The sequence below is a fragment of the Lotus japonicus genome, chromosome 1 (genome assembly GCF_012489685.1).
Source record: "Lotus japonicus ecotype B-129 chromosome 1, LjGifu_v1.2".
NCBI lineage: Eukaryota > Viridiplantae > Streptophyta > Magnoliopsida > Fabales > Fabaceae > Lotus > Lotus japonicus.
This window is the reverse complement of record NC_080041.1, coordinates 102863043-102885711: the sequence shown is the minus strand read 5'-3', so window position 1 is coordinate 102885711 and position 22669 is coordinate 102863043. Positions and strand designations below refer to the sequence as shown.

Sequence of the window (22669 nt, the reverse complement as noted above, 5' to 3'; positions counted from 1 at the left end):
ATTTAGTGTGAATGTAAGCTTGGTTACAAATGTTAAATTGGATGAAATTTAGTATTGCAAATAACATCTGAGAACAAAAGTAAGTGAGAAATGTAAGGTGCCAGAGTTATTGGCTACAAGAGATCTCCCATAAAAAAAGGTTGACTCATGTTGACAATTGCACCAGTATCTAAGAACCATTTTACTAAATAAAAATTACCATTTAAGATTTTTAAAATTATAAGCCAGTGCACCGTGCTTTTTATAGCAAACATCTATGGCATGCCCTGCCTTCCCGAAAAAAGAGCACATTTTATTCCTTGGTGAAAAAAGTTGCCTTCTTGAAATCTAAATTCCCCCAATCAATACCATTCAACTTAGCTTTTGAGTTACTGACATGTTCAGCAAAGAAATGCATTTCTTGCTATGCAATCATGGCAAACACCTTATTAATAATTGGGAAAAACACCATAACATGATATCAAAACATCTATAATCAAATAGTTTAAAGTTTAATCTGTGGACTGGGCGAGCCCCTAGAGGGGCGACGCCCAGCATGTATCTCGCCCTGAGGCGGGGCCCTGACCTTCAGATGGGCCTTGACCTCGGAGGCCCAATTGGCCCAATAGGTAGTACCTAAGCTCTATAAATAGGAGGTAGTTATCAAGTATAGGGGACTTTTGGCTCATTTGATGAAATAGCACATGAAATTCAGCACTCTCTCTCTCATTCTCACTCTCTCTTAGCTCAATCCTCCACCTCTAGGTACTATATCTCTCTTCAATGTTCATTCCAAGAACAATCTGTATCATCCCTCATTCATATCTGGGCGTAAAAATATAAAACTATTGCTATACTTTCATCTAATAGCGAAAGCTTTTGTGGGGTTACTTCATATAAACTTCTTAACGTTGTTTTGATTGTAATTAATCTTCTATTGCAAATAAACCATGCTGTAGCAAGTTCTTGTAAAACCAGCCAGGGTGCTCAACGAGAATGATGGGCACTTGAGAAAGCAAATGTATAAAAATCTTTTGAGACTACAATATTAAAACTGTTTAGAAGTACAAATTCCAACATTCCTTCTGATATGCCGTGGCTTTTATGTCTTAGAATGTCTCTTGAATAAATAGGGAGAAGGATTTTCCTAAAATGGGACAAACATTATTGCACAAGAAATATCTGAATAATGAAAATCTAGTGATATTATCAGTCTTGAGCCAACAGAGGTTTCCATCAAACTTTGGAGTAAGGTACCTTCTGGAACTCATGGTGCAATTGCAAAAAGAGGCTGCATGCAGGGTGCACAAGTATTTTAGTTTGAGAAATGAGTCAAAGTTGAGAGAGAGAGAGAGAGAGAGAGAGAGAGAGAGAGAGAGAGAGAGAGAGCATACCGAGTCGACACTGACTGGTTTCCCATCCTCCGCCAGTACCTCAGCTATTGTTCCTGATTTATCAGCCTGGGAAGCAATGAAAGAATGAGAAAGTAGGAAACACAAAGTGTGCATTGTGCATACAGCTTTTATAGATTTGTTTGTGTTTGCTTTACTAAGAAACTTTGATATGGATTTATCACTTTACGTATTTTACAATATGGGACCATAATCTAAATTGTGACAACAATGAAAACAAAAGTCTTATCCCACAAAAGTCTTGTCAATGAGGTCATTTTTAATATATTCCAATGTTCTTTTGGCCTCCTCTGCCCCTCTTCACGGAACTAAAGACTATGTTATCAACCCTTCTCACAGGTGCCTGCAAAGGTCTTTTTTGTACATGCCTTAACTGATTTTCCATTAGCTTCTCATCGATACGAAACACCCCAATATCACCTCTTTACAATTATTGTGTATCTTATTCCTATCCTTTCTAGTGTGGCCACACATCCATCTTAACATTCTCATTTATGCTACTCCAATTTTTTCTCATGTTGTCCCATTAAAGCCCAGAATAGTAATATAAATAGTATGAGATATATCTCCAGAATGAACAGAAGAAAAAAAACCAAGATAGTAATAGGAATAGTAATAACAGTAAAAAGAGAAAGTTAAGCAGAATGATATACAAAACCAGCATAAAATGGATACATACTTCAATTTCGTTCATCAGTTTCATGGCCTCAATAATGCAAATAACCTGCCCTTTCTGCACTTTATCTCCCACCTGAAACAGTAACAAAAGAATGAGGCTATCAATTATTTTCATCAACAAACATGGAATAATTAGTCATTAATACCTAGTAAAATGATTGGAAAATAGACACCTCAAAAGAAGTTAACTATATAAAATACACATGGTTATACAGTACTAGTGATACATGCCTTGACAAATGGTGGTTCACCAGGTGCTGGGCTCCGATAAAAGGTTCCCGCCATTGGACATTTCAACTGTGGAAGAGATGATGAGCTTGATTTTCCAGGTGGAAGGGCAGGAGCTGCTTTTGTAGGAGCAGAAGCAACAGCAGGTGGTGGTGGTGGTGGTGCTTGCGGAGAAGCATGTGCGGGATAGGGATATGGCTGTGATGCTGGAGCTACAAAAGTAGCTGGTGGAGGCTGCAAAGCTTCCTTTTTTCTTATCATCAGCTCATAGTCCGCTTGCTTAAGTTGCAGCTCCACGATATCTTTAGAATCCACAAGTCTGCCAAAGGAAACAATGTTAATATTGAAGAATAAAATGTTTCATATCCTAATGTCAATTTAAAAATAAAAAACAAACACGCAAGAGCATGGCAGAGTGCAAGCCTTACTTAACAAGGTCTGAAACTTGATTCATAAAAGCAGATATTGAAGATGCATCTGTAGAAGTGCTTGGACCAGAGGGTTTCCCATTATCTTTCTCTTCTAGTGAAGCGACTTTAGGTTCTTTGACCAGTACAGGAGCAGAATTTGAAGAATTTCCAACTGTAGCAGCCTAAAACATACAAATCATGTAATTATGGTTATTGTTAATTAATCTTACGGAGAAATAATTTGTAAAGCAAGATTAGAGATGATGACATTTTTTCGTTCAGAGTAAAACTCAATGTGAACAAACCTCACTAGGTAATGCTTGAAACTTCCAGACAGAATATTGTTTTCTGTTAAGGGCCTGCAGGACACAACAATAACAATGGAATCATAAAAATTATCAGAAAGAAAATATAGCTTCCAACTTCCAAGCGTCTGACAAAGTTTAACTTCATTACTAGTACTCGCTGAATCAGAATACAATTCACAAACTGAAATTGTTTTAATGGATAAACTATGGACTTCTCCAGTTTTAAGCACGTTATAGACTGACGGCTGAAAACTACACGCTACATGATCGTGGGCTGCACCAGCGGTAACAGATCCACCAAATACAATGAAAATAACACAATTCATCTGGCTATAACAAGACGAAAATTTGAGCCATCCCCATTTCAGGAAATCAAATAAATACAGAAGTTCTTTATAGAGCATATTATTTGTGTGTAAAAATCACCAGGAATTCAAAACTATAAATCTCGATATTAGAACTAGAAATGTAAACCCAATTCCAAATTCCATAACATAAATACTCTCAACATGTTGAATACACGGTGGACAAAAGCAACTTCTCTTAGCTTTTGTGGCCGTCCATCATGAATTCAGCTTCACCTTGGTGTATCCAAACACGCACGAAATCTTCAAATTAAATAGGATTTCAAGGAACAAAAGGTTTCCTTTTAATTTTGTATTTTTTCCCAACAAAAGTAAAGGACACTAAGCACTGAAAAGTCATTGGCAGGGGATGTGTGTATTACTAATTTATGCTGAAAATAACATAATAGTTAAAATGAGAACATATACAATAACTAATCAAATTATATGCTCAAACTATAAATACTCAGCCCAAAAACTTGAATCACATTTCTCCCTATCACTATCTAACCTTCAAGTGGGAAATGGCAAATTGAGCATTCTGGAACTTTCACCATACAATTAGTGCACAATTAACATCTCAAACATCATGCATACAAGCACACATTCAAAACAATTCATCACATCCAGTGACATCTATCCAAAATCAGAAGAAATCAACATGGTGGTACTAATACTATCAATTCAGATTCAAATTTCAAACCAAGATTCACATTAGACAAAAACCACACACCTGAATCCCATTTGGTGCTGCTGAATCATGGCTCAAAGATCCAAACGACCCGGATTCCTTCAACCCCAACCCGCTCCGAATCTGCATGTTCTGCGGCGGAGGGGTCCGAGAGTTCAACCCAGAACCGGTAAAAGAGAGGCATTTGGGGCAAGGGACAGTGAAAGACGACGCCATTCTGAACCAACCCCACGAATGAAAAACCGAGATTTCTGGGTTGGGGGTTGAAGTCGGTAAGGCGTGTTATATAAGGGTTTTGAAAGGGCGATGAGATCGATGATGAGAGTGTTGTTGGGAATGAAGAGAAGGTGGTGCTAGCTGCTAGGGATGGATGATGGATGATGGAAACAACGAAGATGGAACACAACACTCTGGTTTTTACACTACGGCTTCGATGATATCTATGAGAACAAACATCAACGTCACACAGGTTAACCAACTTGGAACCATCATTTTTTGGTCACTGCTCTTGGATTTCTTGTCCCATAACATAGCATAAATAAATACATATATAATTCTTTTTTTTTAACCCTTGGAAAATAAATATATACAAGTCATAACACAATTTCTTTTATAATTATTGGAACACCTGGATGTTTAATCTACTTATTAAATAACTCAACTTTTTTTTATCAAGGTATCTCTCAGTCACCAACTAATTTCAAATAGCTGAACTTCTTAAACATTTAGACAATGATTTGATTCAATGGGGTGTATGAAAAATGATTTATTGGAGAAATAAGTTTTTGTTGACTGTATAAATACCTTAGGAAACGAGAAAGATATCCTCACAACCGGTAGCTGCAAGATTAATCTATCAACGCACAAAGCGGTAGAGCCTGGCGAATGAGATATTTTTATTTACATGTATATAACTCTATTTTTTTTTGTGGCTAAAAAACTCTATTTAGATATACTATTTGTATTTGAAATAAATAGGTTGAAGTAAATTTATTTATTTAAATTGTTATAAATCATACTTTTTGAACATGTTATAAATCATATTAATTCAACTAAGATGGTATTATAATTTTATGGGTAAAATAGACAATCTCTGGAAATTATCATATTTTTTTCTTTTCTATTTACCGGACCTAATTTTTTAAGATGAATTAAAAATGATTCATTTAAAAATTAAAAAGGAGATGTATTATTTAAGAGAAGTGAACTAGGTCATCATTCCTACTATGTCACAGTTGTCACTTACAGCACAGTTGTCACCGCCACCCTTTAGGATCTCCAACTCCTCTTGTCATCACTGTCAATGTCACTATCCCACTGTCATAGTAACACAAGTGCAATTGCTAACCTATGATGAATTATAAGGCACAAAATGTGAAACCTCAATTGAGTTTAACTAAACTTATTATATTATTCCAGCAATTGGTCGCCACTGCGCCAAACTAGAGAGAAAAAAGGTTTCTAGTTTTTTATGTGACTTAAATTTGGGAACGGCTGCTTTACTTTTGCAAAATACTCCCTTTAGGCTCTTAAAAGTTAAGAGTACAAACCACGTTTTACATATTAGTTCTACCGGCCAGAAACAAAAACCGTGAGAAAATTTGGTCACATATGTTGATTTTGGCCACATTAAATGTTTCAAAATTATACCAACAGAAGAAAATATTGACTAATGGATCATTTAGGTATAACACAACTAATAGATAGTTCAACTCCTTATATATTTAGTTTAAGTTCAATTTTTGAATATGCATATAGATGATAATTAAATATATTTACCATATAGACAACAAACTACACCCAAAAAATTGATATAGATTAAAAAAAGAAGAGTTTATTTTATGATTCGGATTGGCCCAAAACGATGAACAGTTAAACACACGAAAGCCCAACCACAATGTGGGTCTAAGCAGAAAGGGCACAGCAATGGAAGAAAACCCTAATTGAGCCAATTTTTTCACTCATATATATACTTCCAACAGCAAAATTCTCATCTCTCCCGCATCGAGTTGCTTCCATCTGATTCAGCCATGGCAACCGCGAAGACCGTGAAGGATGTGTCTCCTCACGAGTTCGTAAAGGCTTACTCCTCTCATCTCAAGCGCTCTGGCAAGGTAACACTTTCTCATCCTTCTTCCAACAAAAAATTTGAACTCGTTTCATTGAACAATATGCATCTCAAATGGGTCATCTAAATTTCCATTTTTTCTTGTTATAAGTACTGCTAGTGCCATTTTTCCAATCTTATATCACTTAATTTCATCTGGGTTCTTTGCATTTTTGTTGCTTAGATTTTTTATGCATAAAAAAGTTGCATTTTACTTTGTGTATGGTGAATTTCTGTATCCTCATGGCTCCAATTGTTTTAGCTTGAATTATGAACGTATAATGTAACTTTTGTACAAACTATGTTCTAGAATTCACATAAACTTTGTAATGTGGATAAGTGGAAGACTGTGGAGTTGATGTTTACTCATATGTGTCTTTCTATGAACTTGGAATGTGCAAAGGGTAGTTCTACGTGGGAAAAGCTGAGAATTTAGTGTCATATGCAGACCAGTTAAACTAGAATAGCTGGAACTTTAATAGTAGAATAAACTAGAATTTTATGTCATAGTAGCTTATAAGGTATTGGATGACTTTCACCTTCAACTATAAAATGAACCTTATCTCAACCCCAATAACTAGTTCACAGGGGAGGATTGTCTGAATCTTAAGTGGTAGCTTGGGCAATTGGGATCTTAATCCACACAACATGAATATTAAGATAGGTTTAGATGTCATATTAGAATTAAGATTATATTATGTCTAACTCAACTCCAATGCTGGAGCAAGAAATGGGGGATTGCCCAAGCTGTTTTAAGAGGAACTTTGGTTACATACCTGATACCTGGCATAGGTGCAATGTGGGATGTTAATGTTTTCTAATCAATATTTCAATCATCACATGATATTATGTGGTGCTTCTGCGAATTAATTTAATTATTTAATTTCCTTGATCTGTAGTTGCTGAAAGTACATTTCTGTATGTAGAACTCTTAAATAATGTGTTTGCGCCTCTTCTAATTGTTGTTTCTATCTTGTTCTTGAACATGAACAGATGGAGCTTCCTGAGTGGACGGATATTGTAAAAACAGCAAAATTTAAGGAACTGGCTCCCTATGATCCTGACTGGTATTATGTTAGAGCTGGTGAGTTTACTCTTAAACCATGTGCTACACAAACTTCATTCATATTTTTGAGAAGTAGATAGTTTTTTTATAATTTTCTCTTAGATTGAGTTAGTTCAATAAAATATTGGTTACAGCTTCCATGGCAAGAAAGATCTATTTGAGGGGAGGTCTTGGCGTTGGTGCTTTCAGGAGGATCTATGGTGGAAGCAAGAGGAATGGAAGCCGTCCTCCACATTTCTGCAAGAGCAGTGGTGCTATTGCCAGACACATTCTGCAACAGTTGCAAAACATGAACATTGTTGAAGTTGAACCAAAAGGGTACATTGTGCTACATATATCTTTTCCTTTCTTCCATGTATAATTTTATAACTTCTCACACACAACACCAACAGCAACACACACAGCCACAGGATTGAAAGTCTACAACAACACTAGATCTTAGTGCATGTCTGGATACACAGTGGATTTTCATGTTGGAAGGAGAAAAATTTCTGGGAAAAGCTACTCCCATTAACTTTTGTGGGAGCAGAATTGATTCTACAAGATCTAAATGTGAATCCAAACATGTCACTAGTCTTACTTATGTTTCCTTGATTCTTCCATCAGTCTTTGCTTTGAGTATAGAGCTTTAATGCAGCTAGCAATCATTTCTATCCCATTGTTTATATCAGAATTTTTTTCACCACGTAATTGTTGGCGATATTATATGAAATCCAATTATGTATCTTCACCAACATCTTAAACTTTTAGAGTAGTTTTTGTCATGTATGGCATTCTAACTTGTTTATGCACTTCATATTATTGCAGAGGTAGGAGAATAACTTCTAGCGGTCGAAGGGATCTTGACCAAGTTGCTGGCCGAACTGTTGTTGTTGCTCCTTGATATTGGCATGCTATAAAAAACTGATGTGACAAATCAATGCCCTTCAGGATTTATTTTTGCCTATATAGCATTGAGACAATTTTATGCATTGAAAATTGAGCAGTTTGATAACATTTTAATTGTAATTTTTTTTTTTGGTCAAGTGTATTCTAGGTTGGAATTTTGACATTTTCTTTCAAATTCAAGTGAATCCCCATTCCATTTTTGTCACAGCATTTCAAGGATTCATATCAACTCGTAGAGTGAACGAAAAAGTAAGTGAGCTCATCACTTATCGCGCATATAACTCATCACTGTTTCTGTTGACGGGTGGCTAATTAAGTGTGTTATTTTGTCATTTGGTCTGCAACTGATTTAGACTGTCTTTTTGTTGGTTCCCTCCCAACAGCTCATTTTCACATTCCAAAAAGCCAACGGATGTGAAGGGTTGAATTGGATTAGTGCCCGTTTAATAGAGTTTCTTATGTGGATCCAGAAAATGATCATACTTAGAAATAAATATATTTTCGTGGAATTAGTTTTTCCACTGAAAATTATTCTCATATAAAAAATTCAAATCTCCAATCTTTCTTGATTCCAAATGTTTCGCTCAATTGCTTCTTTTGAATCGTTATGCTCAATTGTTTCTGCTAGCTAGGTTTGTTTCATTTTTAATTGACTGTTTCTTCTGCTAGCTGTGGCTGACTGGCTGTCAATGTTTCTTAATACCCCTTGTTGCTTTAGTGCTGGAAATTCTGATCGTTTTGTTTTGATTAATTAAATGGATATTGGATCATATATGATGAGATTCTTGTAGATCAGTATTGTTTATAACTTTTCTCGATCGAGTGCATGTTTGAAAACTCTTCTGCAATTAATTCTAATGTTAGAATCAATTCTGGGGGAAAAAAATTCTGTTCGTAGCTGATCCAAGTATGTGTGGACAAATCTTTTATAGCTCGTTTGTATGTTTCGGATTCAATAAGTGCATTTGTCTGAAGCTCAAAGTTGTTTAGGGTTTAGGGTTTGCATTCATGTGTGTGTACGACTAACTTTTGAACATTATTTGTTAGAAAATTGAACTCTAGACTCAAATTGAAAAGCCAATCATGAGATCGACCTACTATCTAGAGCTCCACTTGGAATTTGCCCAATTAGCCTTTGACTAGCTATTCTAACCGAGCAATGCGAGTCAATTTGATTTCCTTAGGTGGGAATTTGGTAGGATGATAAAATCAATCCACCAAGTGGATGTAAGAGCAAAGGCATTGAAAAAAAACTCCAAACAAAGGAAAATTTGAGAGAAAATTGCTCAATTTATGGTTTGTCTTTCTCATAGATTCCAAACATCTATTGATTACTACTAACTACCTAAGGTCGATTGAACCGCCACCCCAATGCCCGGATTTTAGAAATTTGTTCAGCTGCTGCTAAATTTAGCTTATTACTTTTCTTTGTGGTTTATTTTCCTCTTGATATTGTAAAATTCATTTTATTTTGTATAGATCATTGAATTGATGACTCTTTGGAAGATCAGATCATTTGCTCAAACGCCAATCATTTAAACACTGTACAAACACCAAAACCAAAAAGAGAAAAATATGCAACTAAATTGGTTGCCCAGCATACAAAATTGGAGATTATTCAGAAATGGAAAAAGGGGGATTTATAGAACATTATTCACTTCACAATTCACAAAAAAATAATATCTTTGGAAGCTAGCTTAATTCAGGAAAGAATAGGTGCTCATATCACTCCACGATGCTGAGCTGCACTTGATCTTCTTATGAAACTTGGGTGTTCTAGGCATAGTGGGATTCTTCATTGACCTTTTGCATACAAAAAAAAGAAGCTAATATGAGAGAGAGAACCATTCTAAAGAGAAGTCAAGATTTGCCAATATGAGCAACTTTTATGTTCATGTTTGTAAATTGATCCTTAAGCTAAAATCAATTCTGGAAAGCTTGTGTGTGAAAAAAGAAGTTAATCCAAACATGCTATAAATCATTGATAATTAATGAGACTAAATCAACCCTTACCTCCTTGGGATAAAAGGCCTATCAAAATATGGCATGGGCTGTGCTTTTGGCACAAGTTCCCTCCTCAACCTTCTGATTTCTTCCTCTTCTTCCAACTGAACAACATACAAGCAATCAGTATTTAATGAAAGAAAACATGGTAATATCAATGCAGGAATATCTGAATAATAATAACAATAATAGTGCACCTTTTGTTGTCTCTCTTTCTCCAATTTGTATTGCTCCATTAGGCTCAACTTTTCTGCTACCTGCATAATTCAACATTCAATCAAATCTTGATTCCATTTACTTTCACATCTTCCACAAATGAAAATTCTAAATTATTGACACGTCTATGACAAGGAATTAAAATTATCCCTAGAACTAAATTATCCAGAGCATTATAAAAGATAAGTATAAGAGATGAAGGAGGCAGCACCTGATTGTCAAACTCAGCGCGATCCACTGCTCGCACATCACTATGAAGCTTCAAGTCAACCGGTATAGTAATTTCCTTCACTGGAGGTTTTACCAAGCACTGAAATAGCAGGCAACCAAGAATATAAAGGAAGTCATTTTAGCATTTGCAATTTTGCAAACATAAGACATATAGTGCTTTCTTCCAATTTAGTGTTCCGGACCACAACATAGTCAAACAGAACTCAGACAAAGTACTTCATTTCTTAGCAAAATAACCTTACCTCAGGTTCATCAGTTGTCCAAGGAAGACCCTGAGCCACTGGTACCCTCTGCTTCTCTTCTTCAGTCATCATCTCTTGTACCTTCTTTACAAATTCTTCCTCTTTTAACATTCCCCTTTGCTGTAAGCATTCCATTAAAAATGTTATCATTCAAAGTCTTTGGAAAACAACAAGAACAACATTAATAAGTGAACTTATATGATGTCAATTAATTCCAAGCAATTACCTCAGTTCTTAACTTGAATGGCCTTGGATTGGTGATTTTCTGCTGCTTCTTTTTCCACCTCCTTCCCCCAAAAGTGCTTGATGATTCCAAGCTCTGAAATTGATTCAATTACAAAACTCACAACTCTGGTTGATGAATGAATCACAAATCATCATGCAAAAAAGTAACTTAGACTCAAGTCTTACATTTCTCCTGCTGCTTCTTCCCCCATTGGATGTCCTCCTAGACAAACTGCAGCTTGTAGAAAGATAACAAACATCAACAACAACACTTAAAATAGCACTTAAATTAACACATAGCTTTTGCTCAAATCAGCTTATAATCAAAACCAAACAAGCATTGAGTAGAATCATACCTTCCTCTACCGCTATCCCAAGAAGAAGAAACAGAATCACGTGGATCCAAACCAAGGTTTTGGGATGTCAAAGTCAAATTTGTCGGTGGCCATTTCATCACCTTGTGATCATTCTGTTGAGGTTCCTTCTCCTCCTCCTCCTCTTCCTTCTCCTTATGATCTCCTTCATCCTTGGAAATGGGTCCAGCCAGAAGAAGCTTCTCAAAAGCCTGCACCAAATTCTTCACTTTCCCAGACCCCCCACTTTGAGGACCACTCTCCTTCTCCATTGCCGCCTTCACCAACCTCTCCCTCGTGCGTTTCATTGCCAAACCTCCACACTCTGTCTCACCCAAACCACCATTTCCCATTTCCTCTGTTTCAACCACACACTCAATTTCTTCATCTTCATCACCACCATCATCATCACCATCACACCGATTCTTGAAGAACTCTTCCTGTGACTTCCTCAGATTGTGGTAAGCCACACATAGGCACTTACCCCTGATTCCACCGCCACTCCCTTTCTTCTCCTTGCACTTGCAAAACGACGTCGTTTCGCCTGCAGAACGCTCCTTCTCTTTCTCCTGTTCCTCCTCCTTCTGCGTCTTCTTCGCCACAACGAACTTCCTCTGACGGATCTTGGTCCGAGGGGTAAAAGAGGAAATGGGGATAGCAGGGTTCTTCGGCTTCTGAGACTTGCTGGCAGTTACAGAGCAAGACTTGCTCACAACAGGGGAAGAAGAAGGAGAAGGAGAAGATGGTGAAATTGAAGAAGCAGAAGAAGAAGAGTTAGGGATCAATGGTTTTCTACAACCTGGGCTTTGTTGTTGTTGTTGTTGGAGAACATTAGGGTTGAGATTCTCAGCGTGTTTGGGCAATTCTTGAATCTTGGATCGGCACCGCCGTGGAGTCACGGCTGCTGCGACGGCGTTCTGGGCGGTGGCCATGTTCGTCGGAGAAAATCGTGTGATTCTGCAATCGGTAAAGAGAAAGAGTAGTGAAGTTTTTGCGATGAGGAAGAAAATTTAGGGATTTGAGAGAAAGAGGAGGAAAATTGGAACGTTAAACTGAGGCTCTGTGCGTAACGGCTAGTTTTGCTGGGGCTCAATTGGATCATTGATTTTTTATTTTTAACTCTGTTTCTATGTATTTTCTTAATAACTGCCTCTTATGGAAATTAGATTATTCTTCCACCGAATTAATTAGAATATTGATTTTTTATGTACCATCTGGCAAAATTTGGATGAACAATTTTTTCCTTCATATACATCAATATAAGACTGCATATTTAGCAAACTCATGCTTACACAACTACAAGCATGTTTGTTTTGAATTAGTGATTTTACAAAGCTATATTTTCTGAAAAATTATGTTCATGTTTGGCAGCAAATTGATGCCCCACTTTCAAAAGCTAAAACCCGGAGAACCTATGACATAACTAGCACGAAAGAAAGAAGAGATAATTTATTAAATGATTGTACCGAATAGACATAAATATTTTAGGTAAGAGATTCGATTGACACTCATAAATTACAATAGTTTAGAGTAGACCGCTTTTAAATTATATGTATGTTGTGTCAGTCTCAAAGTGCCACAATCTGCAAGTATCGATTGAATGTTTGAAATTGTTGGAATTAAATCACGTATAATATCAAAAGGGTAGGCACCAGGTTGGAACTTAAAGCTACATATGAGTTGTGTGAGAAAAATGTGCAAAACACTATTGAGAGATGCCAAAACGTAGTACCAAATATAAAGTAGAAATGGTGTTTTGAGAGTGTCACCGCAAAATATGAAGAGCAGAATGCTTTGAGCAGTGGCGGTGACATACATGTGTTCACAATATAAGAAAACAAAATTGAAAGAGATCCTTTGTGGTAATAAGTCCCCTCCCTCCACCACAGGCACCGAGTGTGATGAGAAAGACAAATAATTGAGATATTTTGTAATATTTGTTGAAAGATATATTAAAAAAGTGTTTCTTTGTGGAGGTAGGAAAATTGGCTGAACCACATTAAATCATTGGCTCCATTATGGTTCTTGTGTTATTTTCCATCCAACAAAAATGTAAATATTCACCATTTATATTCTGATGTCAAATCCTTCTATGATGATAAACTTGTATGTGACTTTTAAGTTTTAGAATTAATTCTAATAAAAAAATGAGAAATTGAAATTGGTCAACCTATTGTTAATAGTAAGCCATTTTTCTTTTTGGTTATTTTTTACCCAATATATCCTCATAGTCGACAATCATGAGATTAATCCCCTTAAGACTCAAAAATCATATTACGTTGGTAGGTTTGTCCCAGCAAATAATTCTTCATACACACTGCTAATAATTGAATCCTGAACAAGATGCTTAAAAATCTTAATTATCTATCCGTTATGTTAGGCTTATTGGTTTTGTGCTTCAATTAGTAACATTAGCCGGAATGATTGTATGACCTAATGGGTTTCTACTTCTGCTGTTTCATGGACCAGGCTAATCAAGACTTTGGGCAAAACTAATTTAGGCCTTTAACTATTTGGGCTTAGCACTAATCCTAGGTGGTTATTATTAAGGTTCAACGAGGGCCGAGTCCATAATTGTGTTTGGTCCTGTAGAGATCTTATTGAATTTTGGAGAAAATGACCAAAAACAAAATTTGGAGAAAGATATGATCTAAATAAAAGGAGAAAAGAAAACTATAATTTTTTTTTCCAACATCACAAAGATAAATTACATCATCTAGGGAATCCCTAGACTTTTCTCTCCCCAACTCATATGTCCCCTCACCTCTTACCAATTAAGATTTAAGGATATAAAACTCAAAATTTTGGCACAACTTTTATATAGACATGGTATTTTTGTTAAAAACCTAAAAAAATATCATTTGATACAAGATTTATATGTCTTTCACACACGGATATTTTTAGTCGTTGTATTTTATCATGTGGTCGAGACAGAAAACAAAGACATAGACAAATAATTTTTGTCCTATATTTGAATTACTAAGGTTTTCATTTTCTTATGTGTTGAACATGTGAGAACAGTCGTGATTTAGAAATCATGACCATGGACCATCTAAGATTTTTTTTATTTCAACATATAGTTTTTGAAATTGTTAATTTTGCTTCTTTTTATAGCTTCAAATGCACTCAATATATAGTATTTATTTTCTAACTTCTCAAGCAAAGTTCATGCTTAGTTTTTAAGTTTGCACCATCTGCTTTAATGAGAGGCAGTTTAATGATGCTGCTTTGGTCAATAACTAAACGCACATGAAAATCCTGCTTCAATAATGACATTCGGAATTGGATTATAATAAGGATTAAGGAGAGAATTATAACGTAACCAATTATACCTTCGATTTGTTCCCGAATGATAGCTCATTTGAGTAAGGGCTTGACATATAGGTTAAGAAGAGAAAAGTCTTGGGATAAATCCCTGGACGATATAATTAATATTTCCGATATAATGAAAAAAAATTATACTCCATGGAGTACCTTTCAATTTATCAAGGAAATTAAAGGACATTTTTTAGATAATTTTATCAAAATTTTGAATTCTACTTTCTTGTTCTCATCTTACAAACTTCAAAGGACAAAAGAGAAATATTATGTGGTACAATAGGAAACACACGAAAAATATTAAACGGTATCCTCTTAAAACTAAATGTATAATTATTAAATAAAATAATCCTCATAATACTTGACAGAACACATAGAAATTGATTAATTTTGCGTTTCGTGTCCTAAATGCTTCATAATAAACAACATTAAAGCGAACAAAAATACAAAATGTAATGTGGTTGTTTGCTGACCTCATTTCTTAATTATGAGATGAGCATCATCCATGATTATTTATGTAACTCAATAGACCCTAAGAACTCTGCTAGCGGTGGCAACGATATCGTGTCACTATAGGAGATTGATCTTCTTTGCTAGAGTAGGTTAAAAGCAAAAGATGTGACTGTTGGTAGACAACCAAGGAGGAAGATTTTACCACACATAATTAGTCACCACTGTAAGCCTCCTTCTTTCAAATCAAACAATCGTACTTGTAAAAATCTCAACCACCGTCTATTTCCCCTTGCCAACAAGCTTTGCACTAACATCACTACGGACCACCTAACCAACCCCAAAATCATTGTGGCAACCGACCAAACCCCTGAACAACCCACAACCACAAACTCAGGTCCCCTTGAAATTGTGCAGCCAAAGCCGAGTTGCGCCCTCACTGATAAAGACGTCCTCCTCCGTTGATTACCACCTTGCTGATATGAGCGTCCTCAGTCGTTGACTACCATGACGAAACTCTTGCATAAGCTCTGAAGAATCTTGTTGTCACACTGAGCCAACCCACGTGCGGGAATCACTTCAATGTCAAGATGCAAATGAAAACCCAAAAGAAGAATACAAAGGACCCCTTTTAGTGATCGTGCTGCAAGGAGGCGACATGACATATTTTGATAGTTGGAGGTCATGATAAAGACGAGTTAAACGAGAGTTGGAGGATAATTAAGACAGCGGAGTAATGACAATTAAAGGTGATACAACGAAGTAATGGCGACAGTCAAAGTGTTTAGGAGTGCATGGTGCATAGGGAGGGAGATGCCTGAAAGGTTAGGGGAATAAGGGCTGTGACTATTAAAATGTTTTTCTTTTAAAAAATTAACAGATTTACGTACCTTTACTAAGGAAAATATATGCATAAACTATAAGATAATTAATTTAGACATTAGAGCAAAATTTATGGTAGATTCTTTTATGTTAACCAATGTACCTTCGTGATCAATAACTGTAAAATTAATCTGTCGTCTCACTATCAGTGCATTAAATAGTAAAAAATTGACTGATAAGTTTTTTCATATGTAAGAATTGAAAATCAAAACTCTTAACCATTTATTTAAGGGATAAAATATTGAACTAATACACTAATTCATTTATGGTAGATCTTTAACTTTAGGAATTATGACTAATGAAAAGTATAGGATGGAAGCAATGAAAAGTATACGTTTTCCTTAATTATCTCTACATTAAAGTTTAGTGCCATAAAATTATAATCAAAACATCTTTACTTCGATGACACATTATTTACATCCAATGCATATTCTTCCATTACCTTTTGAATAAGGTCCAACTAATCGAATGTGGCCAGCACGTTCATTTACAACTCAAAAAACTAACCATATTCTCAGTACACAGAAAAATGTAAAAAAAAAAATTATGTTTGAACCAAAAGAGAAAAGAAAAATAAGAATAAAAATTCAGAGAAATGTATAGTGATTATATAGAGCATCTTGGAAGGTGGTATAGTAGTGACAATATATATGCTGCTTGTAGTTGAAGTTGTCACACAGAAAGGCGAAAGCAATGGACGCGAAACGCGTGCAACGCGCCAAGAAGCTGTAAACCCGTTTTCGCCAGTTGCATAATAACGAAGACCATGAACGCATGGGTAATTATGTAAATTCAAAGCAAGTTCCCTATTTTGGCACTACCCAACAAACAAAGAAAAATTCAAAGACCTTACGTACAAAATAAATTTGTAAAAACTGTTAGCTCAAGCTCAACCGACACTAAAAAAGTAAAAAACATTAAGCTCCATTTAAGATTGAATAGTATTTTTTTAATAAATTTTCTTATTAATTACTAGTAATTACGTGAAAAATAAGAGTATGGTAAAAAAACTTGGTTAAATTTTTTCAAGTTAAAGAACGCTAAAAGAAGGGCAAAATAAAATGACTAAACAAACAATTCTAACACACGAAAGAGGACTTAAGATAGAAGGATGAAACTTTCATACCTGTCAATGAGCTACGTCTTTAGATGCTTGACGAGTCAAAGTAGCTATAACCAAATTGAGTTTTTAAGGAACATGAGAAATTGTGTGAATGTTGATAATTTTCTCCTTCACTAGTAACTATGAATATCTATATTGTTATTAACAACATCCCTGGTTAATTTTCATGTTAATTTAAAATATTGTTATGTTAAAATATATCAAGTTGGACTTATTTAGATGATATATATAGATTAGTTATATTACATAAAAGATAGTAATTAATTTATGTAGTTTAAAACTACGTGAGAATTCATTAATGCTTTAATGTGTTAGACCTAAATGATGAAACATGCATGTTAAATATCCACTTTTAAGTTGAATTTAACTTGTGACCCAAAAGGAAAAAAATATGAATGTAACAAATTATGTTTATAGGAAATAAAATTAGGTGATTACTTTATAAATTAGTTTAAGAATGCTATGAGAAAATGGTTTGTTTAATTCGCCTTAAGTAAGATATTGATTTTAAATATTGTAATTGAAAAAAATCTCTACTATAAGAATTAGTCCTTTTAAAATATGAATTTTCTGACTCAAATAAGATTATATCCTATCGCATAAAATATTGGGAAACACCATATAAATAAGAGAGATATATTAAATTAACATAATGTTTGCTTCAATTAATTTGCTATGGGTATTTTATTGAAACTCATAGTAGAAAGAATGATGACACCGACCATAGAGGAGTACATTTTGGTAATAACATGTTTGGGAGCTGGAAATTCGTTGGGTTTATTTTTGATAAGCTGGAAATTCGTTGGGTATATATATATATATAACCTTGGTCATTCTTCCATACCAACACAAAACCTTTCTTCTTTCTTTCTCTTCCCCCTTTAGTCAAAGGGATTCATCTCTCATCTCTCATCTCTCATCTCTCAAAGGTAATATTTCAACACCCCCATTTCCTGTTTTTGCTGAATCTTGTTTAACTTTTCTTCTTTTCATCAATTCTTTTTGGATCACACATTCTTGGTTTGCATGTAAATTTTCTTGTGATTATTGAGTTTGATTTCTGATTTGTGTGATAGTGAAATGGATCTTGGCAATTTTCAATTTAAAGGTTGTTCTACTGTTTAATTTTGTGCTTGATTCGTTGCTATTGTGGGATTCTGTTGGGGTGTTCTGGTTGGCAACATGCCAACATGTTCTGATCCAAACCGACATTGGATCTGGTGGAGTTTTTGGTTTTCTTGAATTGGAATCACGAGCATTTAGCTCGTTGTTCTTCACTTGGTGTTGGATCTGCTTTCTGTTTGAGGGTCAACCTCTAGTCATTGTCAAGTTTTATAATCACATCATCAACCTTTGCCTGCGTGTGTTAGATCTGGAATCTTCTAAGCTCTTTTGTGGTTCCTGTTTCATCAATCTGTTGTTTTAGATCTTATTTCTCTCGTGTTTTTTTTTTATATGAAACAATCTACACGTTGTTGATCCTGAATTCTTGGAATGCATTGTTTTTATTTCTACTCTGTTGGAACAATTTGACATGTACTTCTGTTGGCCTTTCTTGGATAGTTAGATCTTTAAATCATGGTTTGAACAGAATGTTGATGCTTGATATGATGTCTCAAAATGAAGTATATATATATAATTTGAACTTGTTGAAATTGAGTGGAACCTTCTTGCTATTGAATTATTGGCCTATTTCTAATGTAATATTTCTTGCAACTCTTTAAGATTTGAAAGCTATTATTTCCTGATTCCTTGTTCTCACAAGATTAGTATTAGTACTACAATTCACAATGATTGACATTGCTATAGAAGATGTCAAAGTGATTTTTGTTGTGTGCTTGTGTTCTTAATTTTTTCTTTTGAACCCTGATTTTGTAGGTTGTTTTTAGAAGTGCAAAATGGTGAAGATTTGCTGCATTGGTGCTGGATATGTGGGGGGTCCTACTATGGCAGTCATTGCCCTGAAGTGCCCATCCGTTGAAGTGGCTGTTGTTGATATCTCTAAAACCCGCATTGCAGCCTGGAACAGCGACACGCTTCCAATCTACGAGCCTGGCCTTGATGATGTTGTCAAGCAATGCCGCGGCAAGAACCTGTTCTTCAGCACAGATGTTGAGAAGCATGTCTTTGAGGCTGACATAGTATTTGTCTCTGTCAACACCCCAACCAAAACCCAGGGTCTTGGAGCTGGCAAAGCAGCAGATTTGACTTATTGGGAAAGCGCGGCTCGTATGATTGCTGACGTCTCAAAGTCTGACAAAATCGTGGTTGAGAAATCCACTGTCCCTGTCAAAACTGCCGAGGCAATTGAGAAAATCCTGACCCATAACAGCAAGGGAATCAAGTTCCAGATTCTATCAAACCCGGAATTTCTCGCTGAGGGAACCGCAATTGAGGATCTTTTCAAACCAGACCGGGTTCTTATCGGAGGAAGGGAAACCCCAGAAGGCCAGAAAGCCATTCAAGCACTGAAGAGTGTTTATGCTCATTGGGTACCTGAGGAAAGAATCCTCACCACAAATCTCTGGTCTGCTGAGCTATCTAAGCTTGCTGCTAATGCCTTCTTGGCCCAAAGGATTTCATCTGTCAATGCCATGTCAGCGCTTTGTGAGGCAACTGGTGCAAATGTCCAACAAGTGGCATATTCTGTTGGTACTGACTCAAGGATTGGACCGAAGTTCCTCAACGCCAGTGTTGGTTTTGGTGGGTCTTGCTTCCAGAAGGACATCTTGAACCTTGTCTACATCTGCGAGTGCAATGGCCTCCCGGAGGTGGCAGAGTACTGGAAACAAGTGATCAAGATCAACGACTACCAGAAGAGCCGGTTCGTGAACCGTGTGGTTGCATCCATGTTCAACACAGTTTCAAACAAGAAGATTGCTATCCTCGGATTCGCCTTCAAGAAAGACACCGGGGACACAAGGGAGACCCCAGCAATTGATGTGTGCCAGGGTCTACTTGGTGACAAAGCCAACCTGAGCATATATGACCCACAAGTGACTGAGGAACAAATCCAGAGGGATTTGTCAATGAACAAGTTTGATTGGGATCACCCTATCCACTTGCAACCCTTGAGTCCCACAACTGTGAAGAAAGTGAGTGTGGTTTGGAATGCTTATGAAGCAGTGAAAGATGCACATGCCATTTGCATTATGACTGAGTGGGATGAGTTCAAGACTCTTGATTATCAGAAGATATATGATAACATGCAGAAACCAGCATTTGTTTTTGATGGCAGGAACATTGTGGATGCTGATAAGTTGCGCGAGATTGGCTTCATTGTGTACTCCATTGGTAAGCCACTGGATCCATGGCTCAAGGACATGCCAGCTGTGGCATAAAATGGATCATTGACCAAGTACTACCACACACTCGTATGTTGTTGAGGCACTCAAGTTTGATTCTTTATTATTTTTTGTTGTTAAGAGTTTCTATTTTCCTTCTCCTTACTTTCCCCATAGTAGTTGACATAAAGGGGTATACATCAGGGGAAAGTAGGAGGACTCTATGTTTTGTTTTGTACTCCAATTCATTACTTCATGGCTGTTAAGAATGTACTAGGAAACTTGTTATGTTTGATTAATGTTTTGTTTTGATCACATTGTCGAAAGTTTTGGAATTTTCTGAGAAATATTTGGATAATTTGCATTTCTTATTGCTCTCTAATTTGGTGGACATTTGATTTTATTCCTCAAAGCTTGTTCTGGAGTAATTTTAAGTTCATTTATTTTTTAAAATAAACAAGAGATATAGAAAGGAAGACTGCAAGAAGTCCATAAACAAGAGATATGGCTGGTGCTTTTTTCACAACCGTTCAGTACAATCTGTGACTGACTATGGGTCAAAATTACTGAACAAGGTGGAATGAAAATGGGAAGAAAGCAATATTGTTGATACAGTGAGTGAGAAAGAAAAGAGGAAATGAGATAAAGGTTGGGGGTGCATGAGGAAATAGGTTGTACACGGTGAAATGGTTTGTTACCCAATAAAACTGCAAATTTGCATGGCTCTCATTTTACAACTGCAAACATGCAAATCATAATAGTGGGTAAATTTTCCTTCCACATCATGGATCACCTAAAATCTTACTATCCACAGTTGTGTCAGCATTTCATACTCCTACCGTTTTTCAGTTTTTATTTTAGTGTAATTTAATTTTTAATTGATTGTGTTGGTATGTTTGGATCAATTTATTTTTTCTTTAGAATTATTACATGCTTATAACTTGACGTCGCTCATTAGTATTTTTCGAATGTGATACATTTTTTTTAAATCACGAATATTATCTACTGAGACAATTATGTTCAAGTTGAGTAAGACTAATATAGATGATAAAACTCTTTCTACTAAGTATGTAACGCAGATATACATTCATTAGGGCTCGAACCTAAGACCCTCTTTAAGCTAAAACTACTATGTGTCTACTTAGAGGTTAGAGCATCTTCAATGCAAGGTTCTTAATTCTTATTTTTGAATTAAGAATTAAGAACTGAGTTTTTAACCACTTGAGGGGATGACATGAAGTTCTTAATTCTTAAAAATAAGAACTAGGTTCTTATATAAGAAGTTTTACTTTTTGATTTCTTAGCATAAAAAATTAATTTTTTCTCTCTCATTCATTTAATTTAAGTATTGAATTAACATTTAAATTTAAATCAAAATTATATGGAAATAAAAAATATTAATTTAATTGTATTATGAGACCGGATGAATAGTGTTAAGAACTAAGAACTTATGGTCGGAGCAAAATCTGCAAAGAGTTGCTTAAGCACATGTGGCAGTACGGGCCCACATGAATAGAGCTAAGAAAGTAAGAACTAAAAAATAGCATTGGAGATGCTCTTATCTATCCATTTTGCAGTACTACGATACTAATTACTAATTAGGCACTTAATAACTAAGATGAAAAAACAAAAACGATTTAAAAATATAAAAGTAAAAAAGAGTGAAAAAGAGGGAGGAACTATGTTGCACGGGTACGTACCCGGTACGGGTACGCCGTGGGTACGTACCCAAAAGCATCGCCAAACAAAAAAAACTGGATACGTTTTGGGTACTCCGTGGGTACGTCGGATAAGTTTTTATTTTTTAAATGAAAAATGTTCAAAACTAAAACGTTTTGTAGTTTTTTTTATGTAATTTTAAAAATTAAAAAATTTATTCTCAATTTATTCAAAAGACCAAAACCTAATTTACCTTTCACTCTTTCTAACATACGACTGCTATGAATAATGAAGAGAGAGAGTCGCTCACGTTCTTCTTCCTCCCATCATGCCACCATTGAATCCATCGTTCTGAGGGTATTAGCCAAGAAATACGAGTATTGTACATTAGGAGATTTGATATTTTTAAGGGATAATTCTCTACTTGGTCCCTGTGGTTGTGTCGCCGTCTGAAATTAGTCCCTTCCCGGAAAATCTGAAAATCTAAGTCCTCGGGTTTGGAAAGTGTGTGGAAATTAGTCCCTCCGGCGAGGACCTGCTCCACACATTTTTTCAAACGCGAGGACTTAGA

General features: G+C 35.7%; 4 protein-coding genes across 5 annotated transcripts; 2 read left to right on the top strand and 2 right to left on the bottom strand.

Moving 5' to 3' along the window:
• Window positions 1–986: 986 nt before the first annotated feature.
• On the bottom strand, window positions 987–4556 carry LOC130728587 (biotin carboxyl carrier protein of acetyl-CoA carboxylase, chloroplastic-like). Its single transcript, XM_057580094.1, has 7 exons — window positions 4093–4556; window positions 3013–3066; window positions 2726–2889; window positions 2301–2616; window positions 2071–2142; window positions 1374–1439; window positions 987–1270 (listed from the first exon to the last, which is right to left on the bottom strand). Exons 1-7 carry the CDS (start codon window positions 4264–4266, stop codon window positions 1247–1249), a joined length of 870 nt encoding a protein of 289 aa, XP_057436077.1. The 5' UTR covers window positions 4267–4556; the 3' UTR covers window positions 987–1246.
• Window positions 4557–6004: 1448 nt separating this feature from the next.
• Window positions 6005–8321, top strand: LOC130728586 (40S ribosomal protein S19-1-like). The gene is made up of 4 exons (XM_057580093.1): window positions 6005–6164; window positions 7151–7241; window positions 7358–7541; window positions 8031–8321. The coding sequence occupies exons 1-4, from the start codon at window positions 6081–6083 to the stop codon at window positions 8104–8106; spliced, it is 435 nt and encodes a 144-aa protein (XP_057436076.1). The 5' UTR covers window positions 6005–6080; the 3' UTR covers window positions 8107–8321.
• Window positions 8322–9607: 1286 nt separating this feature from the next.
• LOC130728585 (microtubule-destabilizing protein 60-like) lies at window positions 9608–12429 on the bottom strand. 2 transcript variants are annotated; one of them, XM_057580091.1, is made up of 8 exons: window positions 11386–12429; window positions 11216–11267; window positions 11031–11123; window positions 10805–10924; window positions 10543–10641; window positions 10313–10372; window positions 10125–10219; window positions 9608–9914 (listed from the first exon to the last, which is right to left on the bottom strand). In XM_057580091.1, exons 1-8 carry the CDS (start codon window positions 12312–12314, stop codon window positions 9809–9811), a joined length of 1554 nt encoding a protein of 517 aa, XP_057436074.1. In that variant the 5' UTR covers window positions 12315–12429; the 3' UTR covers window positions 9608–9808. The 2 variants fall into 2 exon arrangements, with proteins under 2 accessions (XP_057436074.1, XP_057436075.1); XM_057580092.1 differs by having other exon boundaries at window positions 11216–11261; window positions 11386–12426.
• A 5499-nt stretch (window positions 12430–17928) lies between these two features.
• LOC130728584 (UDP-glucose 6-dehydrogenase 1) lies at window positions 17929–20754 on the top strand. Its single transcript, XM_057580090.1, has 2 exons — window positions 17929–18084; window positions 19034–20754. The coding sequence occupies exon 2, from the start codon at window positions 19054–19056 to the stop codon at window positions 20494–20496; it is 1443 nt and encodes a 480-aa protein (XP_057436073.1). The 5' UTR covers window positions 17929–18084; window positions 19034–19053; the 3' UTR covers window positions 20497–20754.
• The last annotated feature ends 1915 nt before the right edge of the window (window positions 20755–22669 follow it).